This window comes from Dromaius novaehollandiae, chromosome 3, assembly GCF_036370855.1.
Source record: "Dromaius novaehollandiae isolate bDroNov1 chromosome 3, bDroNov1.hap1, whole genome shotgun sequence".
NCBI lineage: Eukaryota > Metazoa > Chordata > Aves > Casuariiformes > Dromaiidae > Dromaius > Dromaius novaehollandiae.
This window is the reverse complement of record NC_088100.1, coordinates 95,080,104-95,095,709: the sequence shown is the minus strand read 5'-3', so window position 1 is coordinate 95,095,709 and position 15,606 is coordinate 95,080,104. Positions and strand designations below refer to the sequence as shown.

The following is a 15,606-nucleotide window of genomic DNA, read 5'->3' as shown; positions in this document are numbered from 1 at the left end:
TATCAAAAAACCCTCACAGTTTTTCTGATTTATGCTGAATCTATCAACTGTCTTCAATTTCAAGTACCTTTTAGATCCAGATTTTTTTGTGCTCCCAGGTGGGGCATTGTTTTGATTTCGCTGATTGTTACTGAAGATGCATTAACCTTAGAAACATTAAGCTCCCAAACAAGAGCTGCAATAAAGAGATTTTTTGCATTTAAAAGTGATATTCCTGTGACTCAGTACATCTTTCTACCCTGCTGTCTATTCCACACATTTTGCTTCTGTTTGGGAACTGTTTGTTGTGCATGTTGTGCTACCAGGTTCAGCTTGTACCAGATGATGGCAGTGGAGCCCCATTAGACAGGGCTGTACAGGCACCGGCTTTCCAGTGCAAAGCCTGGGCACTTCCTTCCAGCCTTCAGTACAAAGCAGTGTCTGCACAGAGCTGCTGTACTTGCCTCCGCACTGAATCCTGATTAGTTTCTAAGCTGTCAGAATGACTCTGTTTTACCACAACCAATTTAAGTTAACAACAGTCAGGGAGGATCAAATTTATCACATTAAAATATAAAAGTCTTTTGTAATGTCAGCAGAGATCTAAGCTAAAAATTTCTGGTTGTACTCCATGAGAATCGTAGCTACTCTTTTTCCTTTTTTTCTTTAAGTAAGCTTCTTGCCCCGATGGCTGTGGAAAAAAATTATGACTTGATATCAGAAAGCAAATAAAAAGAAGCAAATATTTCTACTGTTCGTATCTCATTATTTTAAAGCTGACGGTAATTCTAGGGGCCTTATTCATGATTTTTGCAGTGCTGGAGTTGTGAATGCTATACAAGTCACCTATACAAATAAAACTTTGAACAATCTGGCCTTTGATTTTACTATTCTGAATTAAGTTGTTAATTATGTACTTTAGGGTATTAACCCTCTGTAGATGATAGTACATTTTTGAAGAGGAAAATACAGATGGCCTCACAGAGCCTCACCTTGGGTCTGAATGAACAATCCTTACTGTTTATGCAAGTTTTTGAGACAGTGGATGTTACAACCTCATTGACCCGGACATCACTGAATGGCTACAAATGGTGGTGATTTCACTGTAAGTAAAGGGACAAGGTCCTTTCCAAAGAACTCAGTGAAGCCCAGAGGAATGATTCACAGTAGGAAGCTTCATGTGCAAGGCAGGACCATGGGAGAAATGACACAGATTAGAAGTTTTTAGAGAAGGGTGTGGTGAGGTTTACACCCCTTATGTGGCAAGGAAGAATTTAAAATGGAGTTAAAATGGAGAAGAGAAATTCTCAGGAATTTAGGGGGACAGGATAGAGATTGTAATGGAGAAACCGGAGACACTCTACTGCATGTGTTCAGGCTGCTGCAAGTCCCGCTTTTTGTCATGTTTGTCTCTTCTATGCTCTTTCTCTTCAATTAATGTTATTGTCCATGCCTTGCTGACCTCTTATGTGATGTGGAGTTGTCTTTGTGGCTTTTGCATCAGCTATTTAGTTCTTCTATAGTCTGCTCAAACAGCACTTCCAAAGCCATTATCTCCATCCCTTTCTTCTATGAGATGCTCTTTTGCGTCTGTCAGCTTGTTTTTGCTTGAAGTGCTTTACCCCCCTTCAGAACGCTTGGTATGTTTCTCCAAGTCCTCACCAGAACTTCGTCTGGTTGGGATACAACAAGGGACGGGGGACAAGACATTAGCTTCTTTCTCCATTAATGCCTGATGACAAGCTATGTGTTCCTGTGCCTCATGATGCAGCCTCTTATATGCTGTCCCCTTCTTCCCTTTAAATCGGAGCTTCATCTATTTCCAGAGAACTAGTGATTAAAAAATGCACACAAATTTTGCTTAAAAAACAAAAAAGTAAGGTTCTAACCTGCAGGCTAGACAACTTGGTACCCTAAGCTGTCAGGCTCAAAGAACAGAAGGTGTATGTGAACCCTAAGCTGTCGTTTAAAGAAATACCCTAAAGTCCACATAGTTTTCAGCCAATCATGTAAACAGAGTGGAACTGTACTTGTGACATTTGATCATGTGGGATCTCTAGTCCTAGCCTTCTGCAAGTTCCTTCTCTCTGCTATTGTTTCTGTGCTTTCTTCATTGCTGTCTTTTACCTCTCACATTATCTTGTATGCTACCTCATTTTCTGCAAATTCTTCTACAGAAATCCTCTCTTTCCTTAATACCTTAAAGAATAATCTTTTAGAATTCCTTTAAAGCTCTAGTATTAAATGCGTTCAGAAAAAAAGAATCTAATGTGCTGTCAGCTTTATCCCTCAAACTTCTTTATTCCCTGCTGACATAAAGTCTATCCTCTCTGTATTTACTCTCCTCCTAGTTAGTTTAGGCTGATGGGGCAGAGGTCAAAACAAATTTGAAGTGGGACAGAAGATTAAAGTATGAGAGAGGGTGATTTAATATCAGAGGAGAAGGCAGGCAAAGGATTTGAGATGAGATTGAGATCATCTGTGCTAGCCTTCTAAGAGTAAAAGGAAGAGTGTTATCCTCTTGTAGCCTAAATGTCCTCCTTTATTCTTGGCAGATGGATGCCCTCATCTAGCACTGCCTTCCCATTTTCTGGTAGCAAAGCTATTTATTTGTATGATTTTTAAACATAAAATAGAAGCAGTAAAAGCAAGTAAACCATCTCATGGTGAAGAAAGGAAGGGGAAGAGCAAACCTTCCTTCTGTCTTTCCCTTCTCCAATTAACACAGTGTGATAGCTCCTAGCAACAATCCCCCAAAGGAGCCAACGAAGAGGCAAGGAGCAGGGGGCTGAGGAGTGAGGGGTGGTGTTTAGTATGTTGCCATAGATGGTTCCCTTAGGAAAAGCAAAGGCCAGTTCAAAGATGTGAAGTTCTGGAGCTCCTGGCAGCATAGGGCTTTGGGCCTGCAAGAGTTTGTCTCTAAGACTGACTCTGTAGTGCTGACCAGCACGTAATTGAGCTCCCAAGGAATGGCCCAACCTCTGCTGGGCAGCAGGCTCCCAGGTTCATTGGGAAATCCTCTTACAGCAACGTGATGACTCGAGGTAGTTAAACCATGGAATTACAAGCTAGGGCCATTTTCACCTTTGAATCCTCCCATTCGTGCCAGGGAGTTCTCCACTGAGGAATCCTGCACCTTTGACTTTTGATCTTCCCCCTGCCCCATGGCACTTGGCAGAGCTGCTCTGCAGGGGCCAAGTGGGACGTGGTAGAATGGTCCACAGAGGTCACCAAGGTGGGTGAGGATAGCGCTCATGTCAACCTCCTCTGTGCTGTCTCCTGAGCGCTGGCAAACTCTTGTCTTTTCTGACTGTGTGGCAAGTTATCCTGTTGGGACTAAGCCCACTATACAGCATCCAGTATACTCACAATACAAATAGAAACAGAGGAGAAGAAAGCAATACTCACCCCAAGCCTTTTCCTGGTCTCTCACACAAGATTTTGAGTCACAGACTCGAGCAGCATGCAACCAAATTTTGCTACTGCCTGGAACTTCGTAGGGACGAAACAGATAAATAACATGGTTCGAACATGTTTTCAGCCCATCAGCCTTAATTATTATTGATCTCTACTGTAGTAGCTCTCCACAGCCCCAGGTAAAATGAATAATGCTGGGCACCCCCTTGCATGCATACACATACACACACGCACAAACAGCTTCAGCTAAAGAGCTGCAGTAAAGCTTTCTATAGCATCAACAGATTGTGCATTAGTTGAGGGAGTATAGGTTGATAGTCTTTTCTTTTGGCATTAGATAATTCATATACTTTTGATGCATGCCAATTTTGATATTTGATCATTCATATTCATGAAAGACAATTCTGACTACTGTTCATCTTTTCTGTGTACTTTAGATTAATTGGGTTGGATCTCCGGAATAGAAAGCAAGTCAAGAAGAGTTCTAGCATTGTTTGGTTTTATGGTCCCACAATTGGCTAGCCTGGATGGATAAATAGAGTATTGTGATAAAGTCATATTAGCAGGATCTCTAATGCTTATACATTAAGACAATCACCCACAAACATGGTCAATGCATCATCTATGCTATTCACTCCACGTGTTTTTTACTACTCTCCATGTTCTTTCCCTTTCAACCTGCCAGGGTCCAAATGAAGTTCCCCATATGAGACATGGTTCCTGAGGTCCTGCCACCACTACCTTTTAAAAATTCATTCTCATAATTTTTGGGTTGTTCTATTAATTTAATAATTATTAATTATTAATGATTTTTTATTAATAAAGCTGACATGCCAGTGCAAGCACTGGGACTGCTGAGCCTTCTTTATGTCTTTGCCACTGTGGGGTGGCTCATACCTATGAACTAGAAATAACTATGACTTCCAAGATCAGTTGTCCTAAGCTCAGGGACCATGTCTAAATGTTAAGCATTCTTACTCTTAGGGCATGTGGGTCTAATAAAATCTCATGGGAAGCTTGAGAAGGCAAGCACATTTATTTCTTTTGAGTAGCTAAGTCCTGAAAGAGATTTTCAAAGGTTTGAGAGAGGATAGGAACCCCAGTCTCACTGATGTTCGGTTGAATATAGGTGGTACCTAATTGCTTTGAATATCTTACTGCTTGCAAGGATCATAAGATAATTCAAGTTAGGAGGGACCTTGGAAGGTCTCTAGTCCCAGCTCTTACTTGAAGCAACATCAGTTATGAGGTTAGACCAGGTTTCTCACAGTTTTATCAAGGGCATAGCCCAGCTAAGCTGGGCAGATGGTCGCTTTTTCAGGAACCAAGACAAACATAGCTTATGTCCATGTGAGCAGTCAATATCTATATTTTTTTTTAACTTCAGCTGCTGAATTATAATAAGAAATCTCTCTCTAAACTGAGTTTAAGTTTTTCTGTTTTTCTTTCTCAATGCAACATTTAAATTCATCATAAAGAAAAGCTTTCATTTAGTCCAGACTAAAACTCAGGTTACTTTTAAGAAATACAAGGGAAATAAAAAGTTAGATCTTCTGAAAAGTGTTAGACAAAGAGCCAGCAGTATACTTCCTGCCAGAAGATCCATGGTTTCAGCACTCCCTCAGGGTGCAGGAGAGAGGTTTGCAACTTCTGCCTGTGCCTGGGAGAACAGGATTGTGGCTCACTGGAGATTGCCCCAGCTGCCAAGTGGAGCATCTTCCTTTGAGTATTTAAATGTGTAATACAAAGTACAGTAATTCCAGTGCCAGCACCCCACACTCAAATGCCCAATGGCTCCATGGTTCGGGCACTCGTGTAGAAGGCAAAACACCCAGCTCCCAGGCTTCAATGAGTGTTTGAGTGTTCAAAGCAAAATATTGTCAACAAGCGAGGCTGAGAACCCTTCCCTACTCCTACACAAGAACATCGTGTAACTTTGTGATTAGGTCATTCCTATGGGAACTGTTGCTTTGTATCTACTCAGGTAGGAGAAAGAATTAATCCAAAATCTCCCCAAAACTGTGTGCAAATGCTCAAACCACTGATGAAGATACTGGATAAAGAAGAGACTTCTCCTCTGGCTTTTTTTTGTGAAAGTCTAACTGTTTTTTCCCTCAGCTGAAATTATTTAGTGAATTTGTAGATGTTTTTCAACTGACCAGAGCTGCATTTTTTTTCATCCGAAGTGCTCTTTGCTTAAAATAAGTCTTTTATGACTAGGCAGTGAGAATTGGAGCCAAACATATCTCCCATTGTCAGTAGCAGGAAGTAGCAGTTGCCACGGCTGAGCTGGGGGCACTGTGAGTGGGATAATGTCTTACAAATGAAGAGATCTTTTATTAATACTCTGTTAATCATACATCAGTCTTCTCTTCTTAGCAAGTCCTCAGAGCCCATGAATCCCTTATGTACAGGAATGTAATGGGCATGCAGGAAAACTGAACTGGATTGAAGCTGTGTAGCTGAAGCATATGAGTTAAAACATGTGAATATGATCATTTAGAAATAAAAATGCTCTTATTTTGCTTCTTTTAAGGAAGATTAAGCTATGCTGCCCTTTTTTTTTTTTCAAAATGAGAACAGCTATACAGGAATTCAATCCAGCTCCTTAGACCTCCACATAGTTTTCGTGAGTGTCCCTATACAGACAAGCAATAAGTGAGTTCCCAGTAGCAGGCTTGTGTGGGGACACAGCTGACAGTGTAGCTTGTTTTGTTTGGAGCTGGTTCAGATCTTTTAATATATAGCCCGCAATGGAATAGCATGCCACTCTAGTTCCTTTCACAGAACAGGGTAAGTCCCATTTGTCCATTGCTGCTTGGGGTTTATAACAGAAAAATAGAGTGATAAGGTTATACTGGCATCTATCTGCCTAGTCCAAAGGCAAGGCTGGGTCATCAGCCAGAGGTAGGTTGCTAGACATTTTTGCACAATCCAGGATCTGCTGTGCCATTTGGTCCAATCTTGTATCCTGTATGAAAAGATGATGGGATATGGCTTTTCTGCATATCCACAGCAACTGCTTACCAAGGCTTCAGGAAATTATCCTGAGTTACTGAGCCCAAGGGCAAAGAGAGCAAGATCAGTCATATATAAAAGGGAGATATGATGTTCAGTATGCTGAACACCATACACGGTGGACCTTCTTACCTCATTCAGACAGTGAATTTGCTACTCTAAATTAAATGAAATGTACAGCATAACCTACTAAGGACCTTAGATGCTTCCTAGTCAGCACTATGTGAGGTCCCCAGAATCCTGAAGGTAGCTGTGCTTCACACTATGCATGACTGAGATCATGGACCTTTCTTCTCTCTCAAGTGCCTTCTCCAGAGGCTGGATAGCGTGGGAAGCTGTGGTGGCAGAAGAGCTGTCCAAGCCAACACACAGCCTTTGTTAACTTTATATAGAAAGGAAAGAGAAAAAAACCCTCACGAATGGCTGTCTCTAAATGTCCTCCGCCAGATCAACGTGACTCACATTCAGGCTCCAGCCTTACACTAAATGCCTCCTAGCTCTGTCCCCTGGGTCCTGACCAACCTGAAAAACACCCTAAATACTATTACAGAGAAAAACTGGAATCAGTTTGCTGAAGTGTGGCACAGTCAGTGTGACACAGACCATATCAGGCACATATTCATCAAATTCACTTGGATGGGATCATCTACCAGATTTACTCGCCTGTATGTCTCTCATTTAGCACACCTTTTAGTCTAGAAATGGTCAAAAACAGTAGAAGTGACAGGCAGCAATTACATGTGGGGGGAAAAAAAGTGTGTAAAGATCAGAGTAACTCAAAAGTGAAGAATATGGCATTGGAATTAAGGCTGCTGGACAGTCTTGATTTAGCCTCTTTGTTTGAATGTATTTCAAAACAACCTTTAGTTACATAACAGCATCCCATTCTTTCCCAGTGGCACCCTGCCCCTTTCCCAGGCCAGAATTTTGGAGCCATTGCTTTGGAGATATGTTATGTATTACTGGGTGTGTTAAAAGTAAGGGGCTTACAAAGCATTTAAACCCGAAATTATTGGAGGGGAAGTCCTCCAGACACTAAAATTTTGAATTTGTGGGAGTAGGAAGGAGACAAAAACACATCCTATATGTATACTATAGGAGCGTTTGTTGCCAGACCTTTAGGTAAGTAGTTTACCTGTTTATGTGCAGAGCTATATAGGTGTGTTTGTGGAGTTGTCCATGGCAAGAGATTTTGTCAGCATGAAACTTGGTGCAGAATGTGGGGAAATCCCAAGTTCATAGTTGCAGAGCTTATTACATTGCTGGTCAGTGGCTTGCAGCGCCTGGACGTCATCTCACGTGAGCTGAACATTAGTCAAGGAGCAGGGCCCTGCTTTGCCAGCTGTGGGTGCTTGTGCCGACTTTTACAGAGCCCGGCACTCAGGGCTCTGTCTCCTGAGGTGCTACTCACTCGCTCCGGGGCTTCACTGCCTGCAAGCGCAGGAACCCCAGAGCACCTCTGGGGTGCAGTGAGCCAGCAGCTGTGTGTTGCTGGGGAGGGTTAGTGATCTTCATGGAGAAAAGAGGCCTTTTGCCAGCTTACATCAGTTTTGTGCGGTATGTGGACACACACAAATCCTGTAATGAGGGAAAGTGATTTTGAAATCTAGTCAAGGCCATAGGGCTGTAAGTGGCTAAGTCACTGCTGAAATGCTAACAGGTACTAATCTTTCCCTTGTCTTAAAAGCATCCTCTGAAATAAACAAAAGTTAGATCTGACTTTCCTCATGGCATAAGCCACATGAAAGTACCGAAGTGCAAGTCTATTAATTTACAGGGTATTTAAAGAAGACAAACATGGAGACTAAAGGCAAATATTGCAGCAGCATTGCTGAAGCCATGATGGTCTAAGGATACAAGCAAGGCTATGTTTTCAGAGCAGTATGTTTAGTTAGACTAACTTATACAATTAGAAAAAAATGACACTTTCAAACAAAACAAAAAAACTTTCAAACACTTTCAAACAAAAAAAAAAGTTTTTCTTTAGGTCTGAAATTGAAGCATTTTATTCAGGTTAAATACACTTGCTCTCAGTTTATTGACTTATGGTAAACAATCTGGCAATTTGGCAATAAGGGTTAGTTGGTACCTGGAGCATAAAGGAGAGTATAAGCAAGAAGGCAGTGGTAAGTTCACTAGTCCTGTGGGACAAAGGTAGAAAAAGGTTATTATTATTAAAACCCTACTGTTATGATTCAGAGACCTTCTGACAGCCATACAGGATCATTTACCAGCAAACCCTAGGCCAACAATGCTTACAAAAAGTGAAATAACCGGAAGTTTTGCATTTACGTCAAATCAGAGCCAAGACAGTGGGTAGGGGAGAGGAAATTCACTGGTAAATGGAAAAGGAACTAAACAAAATTGGCAGGGAAAGAAATGTTATTTTCCAGCCTATAATAGGATATGACAAACAATGGATGCAAGTTATAGTTATTTATAAAAAGGTCCTTTTGGAGCAGTGACCTTCTTCTCTTTCTTTTGTAGAAGATGAAGGTCCACCTCTCCAGGGAAGGAGGGTATGCATAAACTGCTTTAGATTCAACACCTTATTCCTCTCCTTTTAGGCTATAGGAACCTAAGCCCCAGCACTGCAGCTGGTCGAATCTTCTGCATTTTCTTTGCCCTTTTTGGGATCCCCTTGAACCTTGTTCTTTTGAATTCAATTGGGCAGCTGATGCTGTCGGGAGTTCAGCATTGTGCCCATCGCCTGGAGGAGAAGTTTCATTGGCAGGTAAACAATGTGGCCAGGTATGTCTTGCCCACAAGTTCAGGAGAGAAAGGGCATTGTCTGGTATTTGTTATCCTTTGACTAACAAGAACAGACTGCCTAACTGCTTGGCCAAAAATGGAATGATACTCGGGAATAACTGGAAGTGAATAAATTTAGCTTATGACAGCCCTATGAGGTGTCAGATAAGGTTGTTTATTAATTGATGGAACTTGCTCTGATAAATGGCTTCCGCTACAGCAACAGAAGTGCCTTAGAGCTGTTCACAGCCCTGGGATATCTGATCCGCTTATCGTCAATCATAGCTAAAATTACACATGAGAGTTACGTGGAGCATTTGTGGAATAGCCTTTAAAGTGGCACGCATTTAGGACTCATGAAAGTGATGCCGGGTTTGTGCTGATTGGAAGAGCCATACCGTTTATTCTAGTGGAATGTCACAAATGTTTTCATGTTTTTATGGAGTTCAGCATCATCTTCAATTAGAAATTGAGCTGGATTCTTTGTTCCACCTTTCTTGTTACAGTGTTGTCTTTTTCCGGTTTTACTAGAAAAAAGCTACCCTCCTGATTAGGATCTGCGCACTGCTAACTTGCTTGTTACTGTTCCTCCTGCTACCTCCTGTGTTGTTCTCTGCCAAAGAAGGATGGAGTTATGAAGAAGGCTTCTACTATTCCTTCATTACTCTAAGCACTATAGGGTTTGGAGATTATGTGAATGGTAAGTAGTTCAAATTTCATTGCTTTCACCTACTAAATGTCAAAGCCAAATGTGCGGCATATCAAGCTCCCAACTTGGCAGTTTTACACCACTAGCAATCCTCAAACCAGATAACAAATCCACTGTGGTAGCATTTGACAGGCTGAAGAGGGCATGATTTCTGAGATAGTGAAGTCACACGTGGAAGAAAAAACCATTCATTTCAAGGTCAGTGAGTGACTTTCCAGCATCCAAGTGAGGTGTTCCTTGAATGACTATGAGACCAGGTCAGAACGCTACTTTTTTAATCACCACATCCTCTCATTGCACGCTTGGTGGAAGTACTTGACACTGGGAACATTTAGTTTTAAGCTGAGGTTACTCTGCATTGCCCTTAACAGACAGTGACCATTTCCTCTGTCAGAACCCCAGATGACCGTATTCTGAAGTGCAGCCTAAGTCACCTAGGCGGAGACTGTCAGGCACCAGGCACAGCTTGTTCTTCATTGCCAAAACCTTTTGCCAGAGGAAATGGGATTGGGCCCATGCCTGAGGCATTCACTGAAACACAGAACACACCTTTTGATAAAAGCTTTCTCATTAAAAAGAAATTGATTATAGAAATACATGCATGCTTGAATCCCTGGGAGACAGATTGAAACACTTTACTATGAGTTCTTTATTTTCATTTTTTCAAACTGCTTGTTTGATGCTTAGAAAACATAGTGATGGATACCTTAGGACTTATCTATAATGCATCAAAGCTCTGACTATACCTTGTGAAGACGAATCAAGTTAGCTTGGGTAATTGGCTTGGGTAGCCAGATAGAGCTTAGCGAAAGCTAGTCACTTCAACATTTTCCTGTGTTGCTTTTATAGATGCTATTGGACTCTGTGCTGTAGCAGCTTTACTTCTATCATTTCCTGCTAATTTTGAAGCACTTCTGTAGTATAACCCCATATTTCCAGGCATAGCTTCACCTGTGTGTTACCTGGCATAGATAAATTAGGTTTGGTATGGGAGTAACTGGATGCATGTTACTGACCTATAGCATGTAGAGGCCGGACCATTTTGGCCTTACAATCCTGTGTTTCTGGTTTATGTCTTTACTTTTAAACAGGGCCAGGGCATAGGTTCAAGCACTATTTCATGACTATCATGCTGTTTTCCCCATTTCCCCACTGCTCATCCCTGGCACTGTTCTGGCCTAGGCAAATTCTAGGGGATATCACATGCAAAGAGCAATGCTCAATGTTCACTTTGGACAGAGCTGCTCTTTGAGGGGAATATGAGCTAGGCTGTGGCACTTGCCTTTGGAGTCATAGAATGGTCCCCCACCTCTTTTATTTAATAGTATTGGCATAGCTTCTCTTACTGGCTTTGAAATCTATTAATCTACACACTCAGTAAGCCCTTCTATAAGGAGCGTGGTGCCATATAGGTCCTAAACTGCTTCTGACCTTCTCATACCCAAAACTGCACCTATCAAATGATCTCTGTAGATAAAGGATTCTCTTCGGAAGCCTCAAATGGTCCTTCTCTCTTGTTTTCATTTAATATTTAGAAGCAAACAATTTTTATACCTTTGAATTTAGCATTGGTGAAAGATGCTTGTTTGAAGGATGAATACAATACTCTTCCTGATGGAAATTTGCTTTGGTGTAGAACGGCAGCCCAAAGAGTAGTTACCACGGAAGGGGCTGGTAGGTCCCAAACGTTTACTGATCGCTCAGTAACAAACTCAAAATGTCTTGCAATTCCATTATACTGAAAATACAATTGAGTGGATATAAAGGACTGACCCTTTAATGTGGCTCCACTGACCAATGTAGACCAAAAATATGGGCTCTGTTCCAAAGGGATCACAGGCTACCTTACTGAGAAATCAGCCAGAGATAGCATAATTTCAGCCTGTCTTTCAGGGCCTGGTTTGTCTTAGACTTTTTTGCTTAGGACTGCTCAGTTTCCTTTGCTCCCACTCTGAGAGACTCACTTATTTACTTGCAACTGGCTTAACAAGACATGTACGCCAGTGAGTGGATAAAACCTCTTTCCCTGCCGGGAACACCTGTTGCATACTAATACAATATTGTCATGCTGAGTAATAACTGTAGAAATGAAACTGTGCAATTGTAGTCACATCCATGATCGTGTGAACAATTTCATTTTCACATAGATCTAATTTTGTGTTTATTTTTCTTTTTATGGGTAATCTTTACAATTCCTAGTGAGTTCTGAACTGTTGCTGACATGTCTATGTTAGCACACTTGCTTTACTCTATCTGTTTATATGCTAAGGAGGTGGCATACTCATGTTTTATATGGAAATCATTACTATTAGGTAATATTTCCTCTAGGTCTTTTTCTAAGTGCTATAGCTAGTCTGCATTTCTACTTACCCTGTGATTTATATGCTGTCTCAATTTTCATGGTTGTCTGAACTCGACTTTCACCATGCTGTGTGACTGTAATGAATCCATGGGTTACTCTTTATGTTAATAATATGTTACTAATGAGTCATGACCAGTAGTCCTTCCTTAAGAACTTCCTTGACTGATTCCGTGAACTGAATCTTTGCTTTACATGTAATGTCTCCCTTTGAGGCACTCTTGGTCCAATCTAGAAATGTATTGGGTGATTCTCTTGTAGGGATGAACCCAGACCACACCTACCCAGGCTGGTACAAAAATGTAGTCTCTCTGTGGATCCTCTTTGGGATGGCCTGGCTAGCATTGGTTATCAAATTTTGCATGAACTTACTGGAGAGCTCCAGTGACTTCTGCCAGTGCAACAAGAAGAGCAAAGAGCTGTCAGAAGACTTAATGGATGGCAAAAAAAATAGTGTGACGGGACTTGATGATGTGGAGAGCTGCAGTGGCAAGGACACAAAACAAAAGGACCAGACTGAATGGCACATCCACACAGCTCCTACAGAAGCACTTTAGAGAAGAAACATCCCCTTGGTGTCTCTTTGGTGTTAGTCCACCAGAGGTTACTGCTTAGAAATGTGGGAATAGAGCTGCCCTGACGTTCACATGGGAATGAAAACTTGTTTATTGACTCTGAAATGCTTCTATTCTGATTTGAGCAATGACAACAAAATGTTTCATATGTGGCACCACCAAGAATTAACCAGCAGGATGCTTAATCAAAAGCTGATTTACAGAGATAGTACATACCCTCCCACCCCAATGTAGAAGATACACTTTGACATCTGTACCCAACACTGACCAGTGTCCTTTTTTTTGCATGGAAAGTTCTTGGAGCCTCCCATTGCATGTGTGGCATTTTGGAAATGCCACAACTAGAATACCATGTGCCATTTCATACAGAAAAACAAATTTCATGTCGCTAAAGACAAAACACTGTTTTAAAATGGCCTGGCAGCCACTGCAGACATGCTCCATGACCGATATGCTTATACTTGCCAAAGGTGATAACATTCTTTTGCTTATCTGATTCATAGATGGCAATGAGGCAGAGCATGTATAGGTGCCTAGTAGAGATGGAATATTCATGAAGGACATTTCTGCACCAGAGGTTGATCAATATTGAAAAGAGACCAATAGGGTGGGTAGGTAGGCCATTCCTTACCCCAGAACTTATGCAGGATCATCCTCTGTAAAGTATTAGGTAGATCAGATGTAATCAGCTAATTGTGACAGTTCATTTAAGTAGAACTTTTCCTTTTACTTCTTGGAAGCTAAAAAAAGGAGGACTAGAGGCAGTTTTAAGTGTCAGTGGTTCCAGGATTGTCACAGGCTCAATGTTAGCAAGGGCTACTTTAATCTAGAAGCGGTTGTAACTTTGACTGTGATCAATGGGAAAAACCAAGAGATGCTATTCTGATGAGCTGATGGCATAAATGAGTGATGTGTCTTTTCGTGTTAATGTCTTTATATAAGCACAGCTATCTTTTATTTGTGGAACTACAGGCCTGCTCATGTCGCCCTTCTGTCAATCATGAAATGGAACTATTTTTTTTATTATTATTCCAATAAATCCTCAAAAATCTTTTCATAAATTATGCCATTTTAAACGGTTTAATAGAGTCTAACTCCTGCTGCCATTTGTATATCCATTTCTAATTTTCTCATTTCTTATTCTTGTTGTGATACTTGCATCCTAGAGCATTAACTTTGAAAACTTGACCATAGCAGTAAACGAGAACGAAGCATTTGGGTGAGCCATCAGCTTCTGCATTGGACCGTGATTCCACATGGACACTGGAGAAAAGAGAAGACAGGCTTTTGGAGTACGAGGCTGAATAATTAGAAATACAGATTGCTGGATTCCCGGAAATGCAGTCAGTGAAATGTTTACAATGTCCAGGAGCACAGGTTGTGGAACGTGTGTTATGAAAAAGATATTTCCAAATAGTCCAGCTGGAGTGTTGGTATGTAGTGGAACTGACTACAGAAGAAACTACGGGAAAGGAATCTACTACATCAAATTTAGTCTGTTTGCACATCAGCCTTTGCTCACTGTAGAAATAAGTATTCTCTCAAATGCTGTTTCAATGGGCAGCAGAGATAAGAAAGAGGAGTAGTGGAAATCGCAGGTTATCATTGGGAAAATGATGCAAAATAAATACACTTACATTTTTTGAACACTGGGCTATTCTCTAACAACATTTAACAAAATCTTTTCTCTTTCTCCTATGTTTTGTCTTGTTTATTTTCACTGATGGATGCACAATGAAGTTTTTACTGATGTTCATAATGGGCTGGCCTACAATAACACCAAAGTGTGTTTTCTAATCCTAAGTAAATGAATCAGAATTCCACAGCATAAAAGGTGATACCCTTTATGCATATCCTTTGTACCTTCTTTCAGGTTTGAAACTCACCAAATATAGCTGCATCATAAAACCCAAAGGACAGTAGGAGTCTCTGCTGTCAAAGGACAGGAATGACTATGCTAAATCTATTTCAAGATTAACTTAAAATGTCACAAGCTCTGGTTTCTACCAGCTCTGTTCTTCCATAACAAAACTTAGCCTAAGAACAGTTCCTTCTATTCCATTTAAATGTCTCTTTTATGGATCTCATCTGCTCCTTCATGACTCCTAAATATCTGTAGTTTGTGGGTGATGTTTTCACAAGTGCCTTAGAGATTTGGATACCCTCTCCCACTGAAGTGCAATCAGAGTTGCAAGCGTTAAGACAGATATTACAGACTTCTGGGAGCTGAAAGGAAGAGGAACTCCAGGAGCAGTCTTGAAAAAGGAAAAAATAGTAATTCTTCCAACGTATGTCAGGGTTCAGCCACAAACCCAAGCATGCGGCCGGATCTCCAGGTGACTCCGTATCTGCCCCAGCGAACCTTGCTGATTCACTTCCTTCCGCAGCTGTGGTGTTGTATCACCCAGCAGCTTGCCACCAGCGCAGTCCTGCCACTAACTCCTGTCCGAAAGCGGCATATCTGAATAGTCTGCAAAACACATGTAACTCCAGAGCTGCAATTTGCCTGCTCGTGTCCTGGATCACCTATGTAAATATGAACTAGCAGGGGGCCAAATACCATCTCTCTCTGGTTCTCTGACACTGAATTAGCATGTTGTCATTTATGAAAAACCTTTTATTGACAGTTCACCAGCTAAGTTTTGATACAAACAATAGATATTTTTGTATCTGAGTCCCTACAAAGTGTTGTGCCTTTAGCCTTTGTGTTCTTTATAAAGCTGTGCCGTGGTTAAATGACATGGATGAATTTATTCCCGGAGGGATGAGAAGAAAAAGGAGTTTTGCAACTTCACAAA

General features: G+C 41.1%; 1 protein-coding gene across 1 annotated transcript in view; it reads left to right on the top strand.

Annotated features, from left to right (window-relative positions):
* LOC112997141 (potassium channel subfamily K member 17) overlaps positions 1-13,968 on the top strand; it is a 28,752-nt gene extending 14,784 nt beyond the window's left edge. The window contains exons 4-6 of the mRNA XM_064510178.1: positions 8,982-9,148; positions 9,697-9,865; positions 12,495-13,968. Of these exons, the coding sequence (XP_064366248.1) occupies positions 8,982-9,148; positions 9,697-9,865; positions 12,495-12,790 (632 nt within the window). The 3' untranslated portion in view covers positions 12,791-13,968. The remainder of the gene's footprint in view (positions 1-8,981; positions 9,149-9,696; positions 9,866-12,494) is intronic.
* Positions 13,969-15,606: the final 1,638 nt, after the last annotated feature.